The sequence below is a fragment of the Pan troglodytes genome, chromosome 3 (assembly GCF_028858775.2).
Source record: "Pan troglodytes isolate AG18354 chromosome 3, NHGRI_mPanTro3-v2.0_pri, whole genome shotgun sequence".
NCBI lineage: Eukaryota > Metazoa > Chordata > Mammalia > Primates > Hominidae > Pan > Pan troglodytes.
In genome coordinates, this window is record NC_072401.2 from 67,872,124 (window position 1) to 67,894,562 (window position 22,439).

Sequence of the window (22,439 nt, forward strand, 5' to 3'; positions counted from 1 at the left end):
TTGTAATATAAAACTTGATGCTACCAATGCCACTAAATATAATTATTGATTTTTTTCATGTTTAATTATTTTTCTAAACAATGATATCATAAAGATTCACCCACATTACCTAAAGAAATACATATGAACATTATACAAAGAAATTGATATTTTAAACTATGTGACAGTACTAAATACAAATCATAAAGGTAAGCAAAAGTCTTTACCTTTTGTTGAATTAGACAAAAAAGTAAAAAAGAAAAAAAAATTACCTAAAAAGTATACTTGAAATATAGGACAAAGAATGATCCTTTTTGCTAATTTATAACATAGTGCTACATAAAAGTTAAAGTCTTATTCCCTTATTTCTGATAGTATTTAAATACATAATATAAATAATAAATAAAGTATTACTTATGTTTTATTTTATACTACAAAATAGGTACAAAGATGTAATTTGTGCTAACGTGGGTAAAAGTACAATATGATAAATTTATGTGCCTATTTAATTTATGCAAATTCAATTTCATCAGGAACAAATAGTCTAAGAAACCAACACTGTACTTTAGAAGGACAGTTTAATTGTACATAATTAAACAATGCAATGACTATTATCTCAACTAAGTAATATTGAGAATTACAAAAGACTATCACTCATTGTAGATAATGTCTATTTTGCACCACTATATTTTAATTTTTCTAATTCCTTGGTTATCTTTTTTATTTAATGTAGACAAATAATTCCTTCAATGAAATTAACTACTTAATGTCAATACACCTTAGTCACTAAAGTCTTTAATATATTACTTTATTCTGTAACCATTCATTGAGGGTCTACTATGGGCCAGGAACTGTCAGGCACCGAATGTAGAAAGATGGGAAATGGGTGACATAATTGCTATCTGAGGTAGTTCAAGGAGAATGTCAGTAGCACAGAAAAGTCACAGATTACCTCATGAAACTTCTGAAAATACACTCATTTAAGTAAAAGCGTTTAATAAATATAACACCAGCATAGGCAAATTATATGAAAATGCAATTTAATATATCATATCTTAATAACTAATATGCATCTAAATATTACTATCTTTCTAAAATATTATACATTCCAAAGAAACACGATAATTTTTTTGTTATATCAAGGACTGCAACTATTTTTCTTTTCAGAAAATGTAAATTAGCTACTTTTTTTGCCTGTGTAAAATACTACTACTGTTGAAAGGTAATGTGAATATTTTCATATTTCTGCACGGCAGAACTTTCTGAATGTACAAAAGTGGAACTTGGGTTAAAGAACAAACTTTCAAACTTGAAAGATGATTAAATAGATCAAGACTTCTGGAGAGATTTAGCTTTAGCTCCCAGGAGGTTAAGTGTTAATATTTCAAAGGGAGGTAAAACTTAGAGCCATATTTTTATATTACAAAGTATCTATTTACATTAGGAAGGTTTCTTTCTCTCTCTCAGAAGGGGATGGCAGCCATCTAACAGCTCCTATATAAATGCCCACATTCATAATTCCAGGGTTCCTCTTCTGTGATGTAAAATTCCCCTTTTGGTACATGTAGGTACCATCATCTGGCTCTCATCACATTGCTCTGGAGGGGGAGATGGAGTGTGAGGAAGTGATGCGGTAATTGCTCTAAGAAACAATAATCAGGCCAGGTGCGGTGGCTCGTGCCTGTAATCCCAGTACTTTGGGAGGCCAAGGCAGGCGGATCATCTGAGGTCAGGAGTTTGAGACCAGCCTGGGCAACATGGTGAAACCCCGTCTCTACTAAAAATACAAAAAAATTAGCAGGGCGTGGTCGTGGGCACCTGTGGTCTCAGCTAATCGGCAGGCTGGGGCAGGAAAATCGCTTGAATCCGGGAGGAGGAGGTTGCAGTGAGCTGAGATCACGCCACTGCACTCCAGGCTGGGCAACAAGAACGAAACTCCATCTCAAAATTAAATAAAATAAAAAAAAAAGAATAACCTGCCCTAAATGGAAACGTTGTGTTTGTTTTCAGGACACAATGAATATAGATATTTAAAACTTATCATGTTCCAAATTAGAATTTAGGAGAAAAAGTGTCTTTGAAAACAGAACTTTATTATACTTATTTTCAGGCAGATCAAGTCACTTTGATAGTCAATCAATAATCTTATTTAGCAAAGACAATACACCCATATTCTTTATCCTTTTGTCATAAGATTTTGATATAATAGAAAGGATAGTTTGGAGTATAAATGTAACGCAACCTATAGAAAACAAAAATAAAAATCACTTACTTGATGTTATCAAGACAGCCTGATTCAGGTTTCAGTATAGCAGTATGATGAAACATTTTATATAAAGCAATCCCAAGGAAGATTACATTAAGCTGGAATGCAAAAGGTAGTGTTATGTAGCATAATTGGAGTAGGAACAAAAAAGCAAATTTATTCTCTGTAACACATGAGTTGTTCTGGGAAATTAGGTCTCACTACACTTTTAAAGGAATTGGATCGTAGATGACTGCCTAGTGTTTTAGTAAAGGCAATAAGCCAGTTTTGAGAATTGGGATACTACTGAGTTACAAAGCACTACTATGCCTGCTATGCCAAATCACACAAATACAAAATCAGCATCAGCTGGAATGATGCTGTGGAAATTTTGTAACAATTCAAAGTCTAGTGTATGTCAAAACAAAAACAATACTTTTTTAGGTGTGTTACTATTTCTACACTCTGAACATTTATCTAAATGTATTATTTAGTGACACATTTTCAAATACTGTATTACAAAAATACAAATACTAAAATCAATAAATTTTTGTGTAGCTAGTTCAAAAGGATGATAAAATGTTGTTTAAATTCTGATGCTACAATAAATGAGGACTAAAGTAAAGGAAACCCCCAATGGTATTGTCATATCACTGGAAACAGAGAAAGCATAAAATTTGAAACAAAACAAAACAGAAAAACAGAAAGCTCTCATGTAAACTTCATATATCACACACAAGTAAACTGCATAAAAAACCACATAGTGAGTTGCCCTTTACCACTTGATTAATTTATGTATTCCACAACTTGGCAATAAAAGCCCTCCTGAAATACTCTCAAAAATACATGTTCGCAATACTTTATCAATCATCCCCAAATCCAAAAAATCTGCAAAATGAAGGTTGTTAAAAAAAAAATCCATTCAGTGGCCAAAAAACCTAACATGAAGTAAATCTATGTGGTGAGAAAACCTAATTTGAATTGACATAAGGCTGTCCATGGTCTTTCCACTATTTGCTCTTACCTTTCCTTTTTTTTTTTTTTCTGTTGAAATACTGTATTTGATTACAGAGTGCTGCCTAGTCTCCACTGTGAGTATTTGTTGATGTGTTTGATTTTGGGTAACTGCCTATTCCTCACTAGGGTTATTGTGTATTATGCAATATATGTACCACATTATCTTTCCAAAGTCTGAAAAATTTCTGATTCCAAAATACATCTTGTCCCAAAGATTTCAGATAAGAAACTGGAGACCTATATTTATCCAAAGTCAATAGGCTAACATTTTATTCACAAAATGGATAGCAACTTTGTATTTTTAAAATGATAAGTACATAAGCAATTATACTAACAGTTTTATCTAAATTAAGTTAATCCATTCTTGAAATCAGAATATTATGGATCTAAAAACAGAAAAGGAAGCATGATTCCAGAATGCAGGCTTAATGTGATTGTGCCATTCTCAAGTAAAATGTTAAAGTTTTGCTTTTAAATTTTAAAGTTTTCAAGATTCATATAAAAAACAAAGCTGATAGGAACAGTCAGGTGTTTTCCCACCTTTCTAAGTTCTGTCAGTTCCCAATTCAAATTATCCAAAAGAAAAATAATGGAAATACACTGTTTTCAACCTTAGAGTCATCCTTGTTCAAATATCTATAAAACCAAATGGATTATGTTGGATTGGACCCTTGAGTAGCTATAACACTCCATAAGCTTTTGCAAATGAATATTTTCTTCTCCCACCTGTTTTGATTAACTATTTTACAACATAAAAGTAGACTATAATGAGTGTTTAATTGCTAGAATTATGTAGGGTCAAATAAGTACATGCTTTCCCCAAATTAACTTCTGTAAATTAAAGACAGTCAGTACTGGGATAGTGAAAGTTTTACTTCTTGAGCTGGGAAACACATAGTTAATTAGGAATTCTTACCATAATTATCAAAGTTGCTGGTCCTATAAAACTCCAAATGAAATAGGTGTCAAGTCGGAGCCAACATCTGCAATGAAACACAAGGGAGAGAAGGTATTCAAGGACTGGGTATGGGACATACATCAAGAGTGAACGAGTGACAGAGAAGAATGTGAGCTGCAAAGCATTCCACTGGGAGACAGGAAATATTACATTGCTTGTTCATTTAAATGCTGAATTATGTGCCCAATTTCTGACAGCACTATTGATGGAGTAAGATAATTAGCCCTGGAGGAAGCAGGAAAATATGGCACTGGGCCTATTTGCTAAGGCCTTTTGTGTCTGTCATAGAAACTTTAAAAAAAAAAAAGATAAAGAAAGAAAAAGCCATACACATAGCCATTAAATCAAGTAGCTTTAAGCTATCCTTTTCTCTCCGATTATGGTGCTACATAACCTGTCTATCAGCTGTCAGGCAAAGTGACATTTTCCTGTCAAGAAGATCTGAGGAAATGTGGTACAAAGAAGAAATAAATTTGGTATCAGAAGATTGAAGTTTAATTAGGTTGGGCAGCCAACCTTTGAGATTTCTGGAGTCTTAAAAAGTGCATTGTTACTGCTCATACTTCTGGGGTTGCAAATGATCCTTAGCATCCCATGAAGTTGATTCATGACCCAAAAGTAAATTATTAATCACTTAATTTCAGCTACATTTAATACTCCCCCAATTTTTAAAACCTCTGGGAAATTACATTTTCGTTCTTCAGGATGACAGGAAGACAAAATGGAAGTGACTAGTTATGAGAAAGATTAATGTAAATTTTGAACAAATTACATTTGATGTTAAAAATAATATCTTGAATTATTTGCCATTTTGCCATAATTGAGGCATCAGAAGAAAATAACTCCAGTGGTAAATATTCAAGACTGGTTTGCTATATAATATAAACATGGAAATCCTAAGTACTCAAATATTTCTGTGATTATAAAAGTTACTTAAACCTAAGCAATAATGGAATAACAGAAATCTATTAAGAAGGGAAATTAGAAATGCCTATCAAAAAAGTAATGAATAAATACAATATTTTCTATTCATATGATGAAATGTTATAAAACAGTTAAAAAGGAGGAAGTAGATCTACATATGTCAATAGGATTTAAAAAAAAAAGTTGGGGGCTGGGTGTGGTGTCTCACATCTGTAATACCAGCAGTTTGGGAGGCCAAGGAGGGTGATTCACTAGAGCCCAGGAGTTTGAGACCAGCCTAGGCAACATGGCAAAACCTTGTGTCTGCAAAAATTAGCTAGGCATGGTGGTGTGCCCCTGTAGTCGCAGCTACTCAGGAGGCTGAGGTGGTAGGATCACCTAAACCCAGGTGGTTGAGGCTTTAGTGAGCTGAAATCACGGCACTGTGCTCCAGCCTGGGTGACAGAGTGAGACCCTCTCTCAAAAAAAAAAAAAAAAAAACCAAAGTTGAGTAAAACAGTACGGGACAGAATCTAAACTATATCAAATGTATATATAATATAGTGTGTATATATACATGTTAAACATACATACACAGACATTAAAAACTACACACAATATATTTTTGATGGATATATATATGTTATTTAATGGAAAGAAAAAAAAATCACCAAACTCATGTTAGTGGTTGCCTCTCACATAAGAGTAGAGAGCACTAGAAGTGAACAAAATGGGCTTTAGCCATATGTTTTAGGTTAGTAATTACTGACAGCAAATACACTAAAATGCTAACAATTTTAACATCTGAGTAATGGAGGCAATGATGTTTATTATGGTTTTTGGCTTCCTTTACTTTGCTATAACGTTTAAACTTATTTTAAGAGCTAGATTTTTAAGCAAAAAAAAAAAAAAAGCCTTGAACCAAAACAGATTGCCTACAAAAAGCCCATTTTAAAACAATGAAGAGGCTAGCCACAGCGGCTCACCCCTGTTATCCCAGGACTTTGAGAGGCCACGGCAGGAGGATCGCTTGAGCCTAGGAGTTCAAGACCAACCTGGGCAATATAGTGAGACCTCATCTCTACAAAGAAAAGAAAAGAAAAAAATAGCTGGGGATGGTGATGCATGCCTGTGGTCCCAACTACTCGAGAGGCTGAAGTGGAAGGATGGCTTGAGCCCAAGAGGTCCAGGCTGTGGTGAGTCATGAACCCGGCACTGTACTTCAGCCTGAGCAACAGAGTGAGGCTTCGTCTCAAACAAAAACAAAACAAAAACGAAAAACGAAGTCCGGCCTTCTTCTATTAAGTTAAATACATGTAAACTAATTTCAGTAGAAGTACAATAGGCACTCTAACAAGAAACTGACTACAAGTTCTCATTTTTTATGTAGACAAGATAATTTCTTTATTCAAAGTAAACACAATAAACCTGTTCGAAAAAATGCTATTAGTGAAGCAATCAACGCTCAGTTAAACACCATTGGTTTTTTTGGATAATTAGTTACCCTTTTGTTGTGACGGTGTGTTCAAAAAACTTGGTCATATGAAACAGAAGTGTAGTGCTAAATATAAGCAGAAACAAACCAGAGAATTCAAGGTTGAAATATGAACATTGTCTTCATTCCGACCATAGGCTAGCTTGTCACCAACTTAATAAAAGAGAGAGAGAGAGGGTGTATGTGTGTATGAGAGAGAGCGAAAAAGAGCGACAGAGAGGGAGAGAGAGAGAGAGAGACAGAAAAGAAACTCTTGGGGAAGGAAGATTTTCAAAGGTCTAAGTTCTGAACAAAGATCGTAATTGTATTTTCCCTCAGGGTAGAAACAATGAAGGAGGCTGGGCATGTGGCTCAGGCTTGTAATCCCAACACTTTGGGAGGCCGAGGTGGGTAGATCACTTGAGGTCAGGAGTTCGAGACCAGCCGGCCAACATGGTGCAATCCCATCTCTACTAAAAATACAAAAATTAGCTGGACCTGGTGATGCATGCCTGTAATCCCAGCTAATCGGGAGGCTGAGGCAGGAGAACCTCTGGAATCTGGGGGCAGAGGTTGCAGTGAGCCAAGATCATGCCGTTACACCCCAGCCAGGGCGACAGAATGAGACTTCACCTCAAAAAAAAAAAAAAAAAAAGAAAGAAAGAAAAAAAGAAACAGAAACAAAAACAAAAAAACAATGAAGGACAAAACCAAAACATGGACATTTTCCCAGACTAGATCAGACACACACACACACACACACACACACACACAACTGCAGCCCATGAATGCTGCTGAAATTATAGCAACATGATATAATAGTAATAATACGTTTTAAGAATGACTTAATAATACAGCTCTCATTATTTTGCAGGTCAAATAAGTTTTTGAAAGCTAATCTGAGAACTAAAACACATTTTTAGAAAAAGAAATGTGCTTCACAATCTTCTATAGAAGATTATTTTACAAGTTAAGGAATCTAAACAAATAACTTTAATTATATTATTAACAGTTGTCTTGGACTAAGGCAATTTTAAAATATTAAATAATCTCACCAAATGTTTTGTTAAAGTAAAATTGTAGTCTTGCAAAACTTTGCTTTTTTGAAAATGGTCTCAGCTTAGCCAATGCTTTATTTGGAAATGTGCTTTTGGCATAGTGATCTTTTCTAAATGTAAAGGAGCATTTCAAAATGATTATTTTTATTCTTTGAGAAAAATTTTATATCTATTTGGTAAAATGGATTTACATTTCCTTTGGAATTGAACAGTGAAAGAGGCAATATAAAATACGTAAAATGTACTTAGTAAATCATCCCTCCATGAGGGCTGCTGGGGCTTTACTCTCTTCTGGAAGGCTGTGTGGCAAGAATCCCTTTTCTAATTTGATTGCCATATGGCCACACCTGCTGTTGTTTCTGGCCACATGCTGGCTTTCTCAAAGCCTTCTGTATTTCCTCCTCTTCCTATTAACTACCTTAAAAATTTGCATGATTCCTGTCCCAGTTCACTGTGCCTATGTTAAAACAATTCACTCAGCCTTTAAGGTGGAGAAGAACATTATGTGGGGTGTATACATACATGCCTGAGCACATATATCCTACCTCAGAGTTTTATAAGTCTGACCATTCAATGACATTTAGATACAAGGTAAAAACACTGGTTAAGGTGAGACAAAGCTAGAAGAACAATTTATCACACTAAACACACTGAAGTCCAGCTTGTGAATGGTAAGACAGACCCGCTATTGAAGAATACAATTTATCTGAAAATTGCCTTTATCTACCTAGCAACATTTAATTTGTGAAATTAGTAATTTGGATTGGCCATTCACATTTAATTTTTAAGATATGGCAATTTCTTTTTTATAAATGAAATTCAATCATATGTATATCATCTATACATTATGTTTATAAAAGTACTGTAACAAAAGACATAAGAGACTTGAGAAAACAAGTGCATTCTGACCACACTCATGTTTATTATATATGTATATTATATATATCATGTAATATTATAAATATATTTCTATATAAATGTATTTTATAAATATAATGTATTATATTTATATATATATGGCAAGATTGAGAGAATAAGAAAGGAATAAACTAGGCAAAAAAGAAGGACAGAAGAGAGAAAAGGGACAGGTATATATGCCAAGTATAATAAATCTAGGCCTCAGCTTATTGCATAATATGATTGTTAGGAATTTTTTTAATGCCATTTTCATTGCAGCACATTCATACATCTAATGTTGAAATGCTTTGCAAGCAAGTGCATGAATTTTTAAAAAAGGTTGATGGAGTGATACAGGGATGGAGTGCAATCAGTGGTGGTCAAGACTAGCATTTGAGGTTCTGCTACAGTTTTGGATCTTAGAATTAAACACTACTTCTAATATATCAAAAATAGATTGTGTTGTCTTTATTTCCTCAACATGTTATATTTTTTAAAAGAGTTTCATTCATTTTTTCAGCAAAATGCATCCTACATTCTATGATGGACTATAAAGATAAGAATTATGGCTATTATAATTTATTAATACTACTAAATGTTGAGTGATTGCCATGGTCTCATCTTAGTAGAAGATGATATCATAAGAATTGTGTACAAGAAGCCCCCGTGACACAAGTTTACCTATATAACAAACCTTCACACGTACCCCTGAACCTGAAAGTAAAAATAAAACAAGAATTGTAATCGCTACTCTAGTAAGTGGTTGCTTTTTAATACAATCTATTTTATAATTGAAAACAACGTTGCTGATCATGTTTGTATTTCTTTATTTGTATCAGCCAAATAATACTACCAGTAATAATAAAAGTTCTAATTTAATAAATACTTAACTATGCTAGACATAGATGTCTAGCATATATTTTACATATATACATACTGTTTACATACATACATACACATTGTGTATATACATACACTGATTCATAAATACGTACAAACACACACACACACACACACACAGTTTCAAACATCGAAAGAGTCTTGCAAGGTACTTATAATAACTTCCACTTTACAGATTAGGAATGTGATACTCGGGTAAACTACCCACAGCCACACAGATAATAAGTAGTTGAGACTGAATTTTATTCTAGTCTACCTGACTCCAAACTCTCTGTGGCACTAGATGTTTCTCCAGAGAATAATGATATAAGTTATAAAACAACTAAAGGTGTAGATTGGTTGATAATTATAAATTCTCAATGAGTAGGTGAGAAATTTATATGCTGTATATAATGCACAGATTACTGAAACAGGTCTCAAGTCAAAATATCAGATCTTTCTAAATATAAGGTCATCTCAATGTTAGAGAAACTTTTAGTATTATTAAACAGCTTCACTGCAATACGATTTATATATCACAAATCCTTTATTTAACAGAGTATAACTCCAAGGTTTTTAGTATATTTAAGAGTTGTGAACCCATCAGCATAATCTAATTTTACATTTTCATTTTACCAAAATGAAACTCTGTACCCACCAAAAGTCACTCCCCATTTTCGACCTCCCACTGCTCTACAATGACCCATCCACACTCTCCCCAATCTTAGCAACCACTATATTTTCTGTCTTTAAAGATTTGCCTATTCTGGACATTATATATATATATGGGAACATATAATATATAGTCTTTTATAACTGGCTTTAGTCACTTAACATAATAATTTTAAAGTTTATGTATTTTATGGCATGTGTTAATACTTCATTTTTATTGCCAAAAAATACTCCATCATTTAGGTATTACACATTTTATCTTTTCATCAGTTGATGGGCATTGGGTATTCCCATGCTTTGGCTAACATAAATAATGCTGCTATAAACTCTTGTATACAAGTTTTAACATGGACCTTAGTTTTTATTTATTTTTTTTATAAATGCTTAGGAGTAGAATTGCTGGATCAAAACTATGTTTAACCTTTTGAAAATCTGTGAAACGATTTTCTGTAGGAGCTAGCTACACCATTTGACACTGCCACCAGCAATATATGAGGGTTCTGATTTTCCACATCTTCAACAATGTTTGTCACTGTGTACCTTTTATTGTAGCCATCCTAGTGGATAAAGTCATCATATATTATACATGATCTTTAGATGTCTAATGATAGCTGTGGAAGTTGTTATACTTCTTTGGTACCAATAGGAACTCAGGTCCAATATTCAATTTTAAGTCTAACATTTCATTGCATTTAAAAAATAACAGCACAGTGGTCCTGATGATCTCTGATATAGTCCTGGTATGGATAACTTCTTAACAGAAAAAAGTTATGCTCAATCCAGAATTCTTAGATATGATGATAATTTTATATGTCCAATCATTGACTTTCTGGATGATAAAATGGTGACACAATAACCCTTCAGTATTTACTACACATACACATAAAATGTTCTTGGCCTTGAATAAAATAGTATATAAACCTACACATGTACTCCCTGTAGACATATTGAATGATGACCTTCATATGTCAATAACAAATACTTCTTAATTATCTGTATTATTTCCTACTGGCCAAGCTATAGTCAAACACACCTGGTGATAACATTACAGCAAGGTAAATGCTTTATGTCAATGAAGTGTTATAAGGACATTTTATAACATCATATAATAATTGCTTAGCAAAATACTCAAGTGAAAATATGATTCTCTATGAATTTGAAATGCTAAGGAATTGTGAACAAAATAATTAAATAAATCTATGCATGTAACTTGCATATACCATCAAGTTCAATCTTCCTTAACTAATCTCTTTCTTGAATAATACACTAATCTGATATTTTTAAGAAATCTATAATCACTTTTCTACCTACATGATTATGCTGGTTAGATGATGAAGTGAAAATAAGGAAGTCTAGGGTCTTTTAATTAACAGAGGAGAGAGTACCCCTTTTAAAGATACTCTTAAGCTAGTGAGCTGGGAAGACAAATGTAAAGTTTAATAGATAATTTACAACAATTTTCAGATCATAAAATTTGATTTCAATTATTTTTAACAGCTTGGCTATTCTTCTAGCACTCAAGAATGTTCTTATCGATTATAAATGTTCATGACTTCATCCACATATTTAGAAACTACTCATCAATTTTTTAGCCCAGATTTTCTCTCCTAGACAATTCTCTGGGCTTTACCCCTTCCCAGTGTGCTCTCTCCCTTTTCCTGGTACCCACTTCTAATTCCTTCTTCCAATCCACTCATGATGGTAACCACTGCTTTTTCATACATGAGACTGAGTGGAAAATGCTATAAACTATCAATGTGATTTTTTTAAAAGTAAAAATTTACTGTTCAAACAGTTTGCATGTTTTGGTAATATTAGAATAATTAAAGTTTAAATGAAGTGATTAGTTTCAGGTCATAAAACCAAAGTATTTAGCACTGAATTTCCAAATCTGTCCTGACTGAATTACTGTTAAGTCAATGACAGCCTTTGCTATAATTATCTTCTGACAGTATCATATTGATGGCATCCCACTGAATATCCATATGAATAACAGTATGAGAGACATAAAAAGATATAAGAAAGAGATAAATGAAAATAAATGTCCATTATTAACAGCGCAATTTATACCTGTGGTCTACTAGCAGAGTTTTTTTTTTTTAAGATTATTGTTTTTTAAAATGGATTTTTAAAATATCTAATTATTTTAACCAAATGTTATTCTAAGTACATTCTTGAATATAATGTCAGTACAGATAAAAAGGTTTTGTTAAACAAATAATGGCTCCTTACAAGCACTGCAAATTGATGGCAAACTAAGCAACTTCTCAGAATCAAATTTGTATGCTTTGTGTGTATGTGTTTTATACATAATAATAAATTCAATAGCCCTAACAACATTTCATAGAAAAACATCAAAATCCATCAGCCAGATGGAATATGATATTTATCTCCATATCTGTCAAAATAGCATTTATTTAACCTACGAAACAATTTTATCTCTGATTTGATCTCCTACCATTAGTATAATTCTCTAAATTTTAGAAATGTAAGGTATTATTATTATATTAAAGGTTTCAGAAATAAAACCTCATTGTCAGTATAATAAACAAATGCATTAATAGGAGAGAAAAGGAAGACATGTCTATTATCTGAATTATTGTAATAGACATTCAATGGTTTTATTCTAGATGTACTGTAAGTGGGCAAGACTGAAGAATAAAAACTTAAGAATCATGAAGTTCCAAAAACAAGTAAAAAAGATTTCCAAGACATACAATTTTACTGTATTGAGCTTAATAATAATTTAAAGAAAATAGTTGACAATATATCTCTGATTTCTGGCTAACTCCACTTTATTATAGGCTGTGGACTATACATTTTCATATTTAAAGAATCAGTGTAGTACATAGGAAGGTAACATTGCAAACAAGCAAACTTGAGACAGCAGAGATGTGTGAAAAAAAAGATGCATGTGGTGAGCAGGGAGTGGGAAATGCCATATTAAATAACATAAAAGCAGGCTGGGCATGGTGGCTCACACCTGTAATCCCAGCACTTTGGCAGGACAAGGCTGGCAGATCACCTGAGGTTGGGAGTTCGAGACCAGCCTGAAAAACACGGAGAAAGCCCATCTCTACTAAAAAAATACAAAATTAGCCGGGCGTGGTGGTGCATGCCTGTAATCCCAGCTACTTGGCTGCTCGGGAGGCTGAGTCAGGAGAATCGCTTGAACCCGGGCGGCAGAGGTTGTGGTGAGCCAAGATTGTGCCATTGCACTCCAGCCTGGGCAACAAGAGTGAAACTCCATCTCAAAAATAAATAAAATAAAATAAAATAAAATAAAATAAAATAAAATAAAAGCAATATACAACAGCAAGAGAAACTGGAACAAAGAGTCTCGATGATAGGAAACAAGACATATAATTCTATATACAGAAATTCTTTGAGTTGTGTAAAAATTAATGGCTTATATTTTCACTGTGATGTCTTGATTAAGCCCTGATGGAAACAATCTGTTCACTTCAACTTCTCAAGTAAACACCATGGCTCAGTACTGGTTCTCTTTTCAATATCTGCTTCTTCAGTGGGAAAACAGCACTGTATAGATGTTGGATTGCATGAATTCCGAAAAAGTAGAAGTTAAACATTTTTTACATGTATTCTGAAGGCTTTTGTGTGGACAATTTATTTACAATGTACCACAAGACACTAAAATGTGTTATGCCCGCCTGTGAAATAATTGAAATAATGAAATTTTCCCTTTCTTTTCCTATCTCTTTTCCATCTACCCTCCCTTTTCTTTGTATCTGTTTTGCTTCTCTTTGTGTTGGAAAAAGTGATAATTGCAAGACTGAACTATCATTAAGGCTTGTTTTAAATCAGTGTCTGGGAAATAAATTAGCCCCTAGTCTCACACAGTAATAATGTCAGTAAATGAGAGCTTCCAGTTACGGTGCAGGAAATTAAAGCAATGATGGCCAAAGCTTTAACAAAGTCACAAGAGACTACATATTATTGATTCTAAGAAAAGATAGATTTCTACTATCCAAAAAATGACATCTGTCTCAAAGTAAATGACTAAAACACAAACAAAACAAATTGAATGAGTTCAGTAGTAACAGGACAATTTCCAAATACCTAAGGAGAAAAAAATTGATGTAAAAGAAAAATGTAATTTGAAACTTCAAAAGAGCAAAATGGAGCTACTTAGCAAAAATATTTGAAATAGCATAAGGTCACAAATAACTATATTACTCAATTTTGTGGTAGAAAATGCATTGAGAAAAATGTAAAGTCCCATGATCTAGGTGAAATGACTGCTAGGGGTTTCTTCTTTGTTTCGATGAAAATATTCTAAAATTAGACAATAGTGATGAGTACATAATACCACAAACATCCTAAAAACAACTGAAGTATATGCTTTAAAGACTGAATTTTATGTTACATGAATATATCAAAGATGTTATTAAAAAAAACAAAAACAAACCTATATCAACCTAACACCCCTCCCCTAAGATATCTTTAGGGACAACCTCAGATAATGTGTTTTTTGTTTTTTTTTTTTTAACTAATCCTAGTCTGTTTCACAGATGTCACTGGAATCAACAGAAAACTCACAGACTTGATTATTCACAAAGGTGAGATTAAAAAATAATAGTTATTGGCATATTTAGACAAATGGTTTTATATAGCCTGTCACTATACTCAAGACAAAGACTCAACGGGAATAAGTCTTCTTTTAATTGTATTGTTGGTGCTTAAAATAGCATAGTTCACATATGCTGTTTTAACTATGCTCCCAATAATTCTGGTGTCCTCTTCTTGTCGTTCCCTTTTTATGAATCCTCACTTCTGAGAAGCAAGCTGTTTTATTGCCAACATGTTCAGACTGCTGATTGCCGGTGGAAAGTCATGAAATTTGGCTTATTAACTTCTGTACAAATTGAAGTTATCTAACCTCATCTGAGCCTACACTGCTGCTTGAAAATCTTTTTATTAATGTCTAATTGGCTCCTTAGCACATTTTCCATAGTGTTCATTTAAAAGCTTTTCAAATCTGTTCTCTTGACATGACCTCACCTATTCACTCAATAGAAATCAGCATCTTTTACTTGAAGGAAAAGTTCCTCTGCTTCAAAATGTACCTTGCCTGTCCTTTTCTTCACACTCACCTCAAAAAAGTGAGGTCATTTTACAATTTCAAAAAAAAAAAAAAAATCCTAGTTTATTTGAAATACCCTGACTTGGTTTATCTCAAATCTGCTACCACTAACTCTATAACCACAGGCAATGCAATTAATTTATCTAGTATTTTATTTTCTCACCTGTAAAATTAGTGCCATGGACTTTGCAAATTCTAAAACCACTTTTAGTAATAAATCAAGATTTTCCAATCTTGTGTTTAGTCTTGTGTCTTTCTACCTCCCAAGACTTTTCCCTTTCATTTTGCCTATATATACTATAAGGAATTTTCTCTCTATGAATCTCGTCCTATTAATTTGATTCTTCTCACCCTAGATATGCTTAAGACTTCATCTTTAAAATTTTCCTTCATGATTATCACATAAGTTAATATTTTCACTATTTTTCAATCAACTTACTTCCAGGTGTAAATAACGCTCTTACTACTAACTTATGTCTTCACGCCTTCCAATTTGATTTCTGCTTCCAGTACTTTGCAAAAATGGCTGCTGCACTACTTGGGAGGCTGAGGCAGGTGGATCACTTGAGCCCAGAAGTTCCAGCAGCCCAGGCAACATAGAGACCTCTGGGGGCCTCTTAAAAAAACAGACTTGTTGCAGAGGTCAAATGGTTTCTTTTGTTTGTTTTTGTTTTTTACTTAAATTAATTTTGACATAAAACACCACTGATGGTGGTTTTTTGTTTTAGTTTTGTTTTGCTTCTTAGAGATGAGTTCTCACTCTGTCATCCAAGCTGGAGTAAGGTGGCATGATCACAGCTCACTGTAATCTCAAAGGCTGGGCTCAGGCGATTCCCCTGCCTCAGCATTCTAAGTAGCTTTATAGACATGCACCACTGTGTCTGGCCACTGATGGTGTTTTGAAACACCATCTTGAGACTTTCTTCTCCCTTGCCTTGAATCTAAACTTCATGGTAATCTTTCTAAGCCTCTGCTTACCTCTTCTTTTTCTCTACTTGTATTTTTTTCTCCTGGGTCTAGTTCTAAATATGATTATTCATCAGAGGTCTATCTTGGTTTACTTTCTAATCTCTTCTCATAAAACTTTGATTTACTCTGGGTATCTCAACTGTTATATGTATGTAGATTGCAAACATATTTTTATCTGAACTCCATGCTAATATGCTTCACATCTCGATACATATGTCTTAACAGTTTAAAGCTATGTTGAAAGCAAAATTCATCACTCTACCTCAACGCCTACCCAGGAAAAAAGGGGAAAAACAGAGGCTGTCCCTGCTCCTATACTCTTTCTGTTGATGATATAAAAGGCTTTCCAGTGACTTGAACGGACTTGTCAGGAAGAAGAGAAGCCAGCAATGTCAGGGACTGCACCATCCTATGCTAGCAAATAGCTCTTCATACAGCTAGTTCTTCCTTTGACTAATGTCTTAATGTTCTGAAGAAAAATAAAATTATGATCTCTTCATAATTACACAAGGTTATGATGTAGATGTAGAAAAATTACGCTGTTTTAAAACAGCATCATGATAAGTCTCAAGGTATTTTTTTCTTTTTACATCATAACCAAAGTATAACCATGGATTGAATTATACACATTTGCTGCCCAGTTTCTTCACTGTGAGGTAATATAAAGACCTTAGCTTCCAAGAAAATCCAACACTTTTATTTCACCTAGATTTAAAAAGAAAGAAAACAATAAACTTACACTTTATCTGTTCCATAACTCCTGTAGTCTACTGCAGCTGACACAGCCACAATGAGTGCAGGCATCCCATAGCCGACCAGATAAAAGTATTTCCTACGTGAATGTTCACTCTCAAAAACCTCCACCAGCATGATATAAAGCTGCACCCCCTCCAGGAACATCCAGGTGAAGGCAGCCAAGAAGAAGAAATGTAACAGGGCAGCAAAAACAGCACAGGCAATCTAGGAAAAGGAACAAATGATTTAGTCAAATCACTACCACATGGGATACTAGTCAACTGCCATAAAACCAAATTAAATATTTACCAAAACTGCATTACAATAGATCTGCAAAATAATAACCTAGGGAAGATTCTTAAAACACAGATATTAAAACTAATATACTTAAATATAATCTATCTTTGAAAACTGCCTTTAACATTAATAATGGCTTATGGATGACAGTGTATCATTAGAATAAAAAAATTATAATACTTAGAAAAATTCTAATAAGAGCCTATGAATAATTATTTCTGATATTAGCGTAAATATTTTAAAATAGATTTTAAGAATTTTTTCTCTTGGCCATAATCATGAGTTACAGTTAGAGTCAGAGTTAGAGTTAGAACATACTAACATAGTAAGTTCTTCAATAGTCAATGAAAGAGAAACATTAAAACTAAGGGGAAAATTAAATAGTGTAGTTAATTGCAGTCTTTTCATGATGAGATTATTACTAATTGTTTCATGATGAAATTAATTATTAGTAATTGTTTGTTTATTTCTACCCTGCCTTGTTTCAAAAATGATTTAAGGTGGTGTTGGAAAATTCATGGTGAACATGAATAAAAATGGATCTGCTTAAAATTAAATGTTCCCAAACTGCTTTCTTTCTCTGATTTTTTGTTATTGTACTAAATATTGGTTTAGACAAGCTTGGTCAAAAAAGGCAGCCAGCTCTTATTTTTGTATATTTTCTAAAGTACTACAATTTTCAGCTGACCAACTATCAATTTCTTACTCTTAAATCAGTTCCTTAATTCTCATTTATTTGAGTTATTCTTCCTTATAGGAAACCCTGACTAAAATCTATAACTACTACTAGAAAAGGTCAACAAACTTACAGAAGTTATCAGAGTAACAGAAATTCATGGATGAGTATGATCCTTATGAAATGAGACAAAAGGGCAGGTCAAATTTTGGGTCACAAAGATGACAATGAAGGAGAGATCAGCAAGTCTTACATCTGAGGAGCTAGAAAGAAAGCTGGTCCTAAACACTATGTGGAGTGCAGAAAAGGATACCTCGCTAGCAAGGAGAGTAAAGACAAGTTTTGCTGAGCTGCACTATACCCATGTTTTTCATATCAATCATTGTTCTTTATATTACTTGTTAGAAATGAGTTTTGTGTAGTATGCAATATTTGCCGAAGTTTTTCATACCATATATAACATCAGGAAACAAAAATAAGAATAAGGTCTCTAAATGAAAAGAAATCACACAGCATTTGAATTGCAAGCTAACAAGAGAATAAAATGATACATTCTTGGAAAATAACACAATTTTCCATTTCTTGCTTTTTAGAGTTAGAACGTCAACTATTAATTTTTGTTATCATAAGGCTTTACTTTTTTGGGGAAAGAAATGTGTACTTTGATTGCTTATTCATAGGTATGCATTTATGGGGAAAGCTGTCACATTAGTATATGATGCCCAATTAAAAATATAATCACCATAATTGTACCCTTTACAGTCATTAATCATGAATGTGTAATCACAAACATGAATCCAACTGCATTTTTATTGTAAAGCACTCCATACATATGGACACATACCAGAAAACAGCATTAAGTAAGCGAACTATTTATTATGCTCAAAAGCCTTCTACAAAATGAAACTTTTCTGCTATTTTGCAATTTTACTCATGATAGCAAACTTGTAACATGTGCATAAATCTTAAGTAAACTGAAACTGGCTCACAAAAATTATAAGTGGGCATAAAGTTTGTGTAATATATGAAGATATTGTCTATTATTTACATTTTCTGTTTGGTTTTACCAACAGTTGGCTAGTGCTGTTCTTTTTTTTTTCTTTTCTTTCCCTTTTTTTCTTCCTCCTTTCCTTGATATGACTAAATGTAGGTTGCAATAACGTACAAGGCTGGCAATTAAAGACATGACCAGAACTCATGCAAATATAAAGTGCCAAACAAAATTTGGTAAGAGTTTACATATACTAAAAATGCTTTGCAGGTTGTACTATTTTCCAAAATACATCAATTAGAAAAACCCATTTTAGACCTGCAGATTTTAATATAATATTGGCTGTTTTTAAGGCATATTACAAACTTTAAAGCATTATTCTATTAATTGGAAAAAAAGATATTCTTTCATTTTCTAAATAATTTTACCAAAGTTTCCTCAATATTGAGCCCTATGGTTAAAACAAAAGAAAAAAATAATGACAATATGTAGTTCCTTAGAAAGACAAGTTTATGAAATAATTTCCGAAGAAATGTACATCTCCTTTATTGCTAATGGGAACACAAAATGGTACAGCCACTTTGGAAGACAATTTGTCAGTTTCTTTAAAGCTAAATATACTCTTACCATGTGATCCACAAATTGTGCTCCCTGGTTTTACCCAAAGGAGTTAAAAACATATGTCCACACAAAAACCTGCACACATATGGTTATAGCAGCTTTCTTCATAATTGACAAAAGCACAGATGACATCTTGGAAGCAACCAAGATGTCCTTCAGTAGGTGAGTAGATAAACTGTGGTACATCAGACAACCGGATATTATTTAGCACTAAAAAGAAATAAGCTATCAAGTCAAAAAAGGCATGGAGGAAATTCAAATATATATGACCATTTAAGAGAAGCCTTGGCCAGGCGTGGTGCCTCACACCTGTAATCCCAGCACTTTGGGAGGCTGAGGCGGGTGGATCGATTGAATCCAGGATTTTGAGATCAGCCTGAACAAAATGGCGAAACCCTGTCTCTACTAAAAATACAAAAAATTAGCTGGGCTTGATGGCAAATGCCCAGCTACTCCAGAGGCTGTGGTGGGAGGATCGCTTGAGCTTGGGAGGTGGAGATTGCAGTGGGCCAGGATCATGCCACTGCACTCCTGCTTGAATGACAGAGTGAGACCTTTTCTCAAAAAAGAAAAGAAAGAAAAACAAAGAAAGAAAGAAAGAGACAGAGAGATGCCAATCTGGAAAAGCTACTTACTAAATGATTCTAATTATGTGACATTCTGAAAAGCCAAAACCATGGAGATAGTAAAAAAAAAAAAAAAAAAAAAATTAGTGGTTACCAGAGGTTAGTGGGAAAGGAGGGATAAACAGAGGAAGCACAGATGATTTTCAAGGCAGTGAAAAAATTATACTCAAACCCAGAGAATGTACAATACCTAGAGTGAAATCTAATGTAAACTATGGGATTTGGATGATAATGATGTGTCGATGTAGGTTCATCAGTTGTCACAAGTGTACCTCTCTGGTGGAGGATGTTGACACTATGCATGTGTGGGAGCAGGGAATAGATGGGAATGTCTGTAGCTCCTGCTTAATTTTGCTGTAAAGCAATAACTGCTCTAAAAAACAAAAGTCTATTTAAAAATGAAATATACATCTTATTCATAAAGTTTGCTGCTTATTTATGACGATGGGATACGAAAAATGGAAAACTGAGTAAGGCCTGAAAATTAGTATCTATCTTAGATGACTAGAAGAAATGATACTTTCAAACATAAGTATTTTTAGTATTGGCGCTACTGAAAAGCTGGAAGTGGAAAAATTCTTCACTGGTATCAATGTAGGTTGCTTACTGGTTGGTCAGTTCGGTTGATCCCAATCAGGAAGAGCAGCTCTGCTACAAAGAGACTGATGCAGAGGTTCTTGTGGATGGTGTTACGGTCACTCTGGAGCCCGCGGAAAAAGCAAAATGTGAAGATGCAAATCAGGAGACAAACAAGGGACAGCAAAATTCCAACCCACGTGATCACATCCAGAAGGAGGTCATGGACCGCATCACTGTGCTGGAAACACAACAAAAAAGCCATAAGTTGCGCTTATGCAAAACCAATTACAAACTTTTATAAGGGCCTGGATGCACAAAACATGATAGTAATAATGCACAAAATACCCTCTATACCCACAATGAATAAAGTAACTTAATGATTTGGGTTTTCTCTTCCACAGATAAAGCATTTTGTCTTTTCCGTGAGGTGTAAATCAGTTTGATATTCAGAGACGCCAATAGCGTTTGCTTCTTTCTCAGCTACAAGCATTTTCAGAATATAAGTAGTTAAAGCAGACCAACTTAATTCTGGCCAAAGATTTCAAGGTTAAAACATTTTATTTTTTAAATTTATATCACTTTTTTAGACTAATTTTCAGACCATCTCCAGTAGGGAATACTATTTACAATTTTAAGCTTTACACTTGGGGAAGTTGTATCTCAACTAATTTTTGAATCATCTAAGGAGTTTTAAAATTAAAAATGCAATTCCTTTGTCCTCTAAATCTTGTATCATAATTACCAAGGTTGTGTCATGTAAGTATGTATTTTCATAAAGATCCCCAGTGAATTCTAATGAATAGCCACACATGTGCACCATTTATTTTGGGGAAGATCTAAAAGAATTAGGATATTCATTGGATTTATATTCATATTGAATAGCTTAAAGACATCAGCAAGTTTGATCTTTGAAAGGTTTTGCATGAATAGAGCCTGTTATACATTAACAGAAAATAAATATTCAGAATTGCTGTATTAAACAGCAGCATATAGAAGACAGTAGAGCTAAGAAACAAGAAAAAGTTCACGAACTCTACTGAAACATCATGTTTTGGTTCTGTTAAAATAGTCCAGGAAGCTCCACGTCTGCCATGTTCCTTGGTTGTCAATTACTTCATTTCTGTCCTTGTTCTAAGATTCAGAACTCTTATTTCCACCTTAAGATATTTTGTCCCTACCCTAAAAAATCTTCTTTGAGTCTTTAGAATTTATAGAGGCCCAACAAATAAGTAGATCAAGATGTTGGAGCAAAGTTGAGAAATTGTTTATGACTGTCAATTCTTTTCCTTCAAGGTTTTTTGAAGATCCCTAAATACCTAACTTCTATCAGTAACAGAATAGATAAATGAATGGGTAAAAGGTTAATTTCTACAATGATATTTTAAAGAATAGTAGAAAATCAGTGTACTATATTTAAAGTCACAAACATGGATAATACACAAAAATCTAATATTTTTTTTTTTTAAAAAAGCAAGCATCAAAAGGATCTACACACTATGACGGCATTTTTGTAAAATTTTAAAAGATGAAAATGACATTGATTTTTATGGATGTATGCAAAATTGGTAAAAGTATAAACATGTACATGGAAAAATTTTGAGTTGACGAGAAAGAGTTGTCTTTCTAATTGATACCTTTTTCAACTCTATAGATCATACACACTTGACTTTTGTTTTAGGATGGAAGTTGCCACATTATTTGGCTTCCACACTAAGCCCAATTTTAACCTACATAAATATTCACGTTTTCCAAATACTGC

At 33.5% G+C, this 22,439-nt stretch overlaps 1 protein-coding gene across 50 annotated transcripts in view; it reads right to left on the reverse strand.

Annotated features, from left to right (window-relative positions):
* ADGRL3 (adhesion G protein-coupled receptor L3) overlaps window positions 1-22,439 on the reverse strand; it is an 861,998-nt gene that overhangs the window by 71,794 nt on the left and 767,765 nt on the right. For all 50 annotated transcript variants that reach the window (XM_054683087.1, XM_054683094.1, XM_054683080.1 and 47 more), the window contains 4 exons: window positions 20,709-20,918; window positions 16,895-17,115; window positions 4,158-4,224; window positions 2,252-2,343 (listed from right to left, as the gene is read on the reverse strand). In XM_054683087.1, the coding sequence (XP_054539062.1) occupies window positions 2,252-2,343; window positions 4,158-4,224; window positions 16,895-17,115; window positions 20,709-20,918 (590 nt within the window). The remainder of the gene's footprint in view (window positions 1-2,251; window positions 2,344-4,157; window positions 4,225-16,894; window positions 17,116-20,708; window positions 20,919-22,439) is intronic.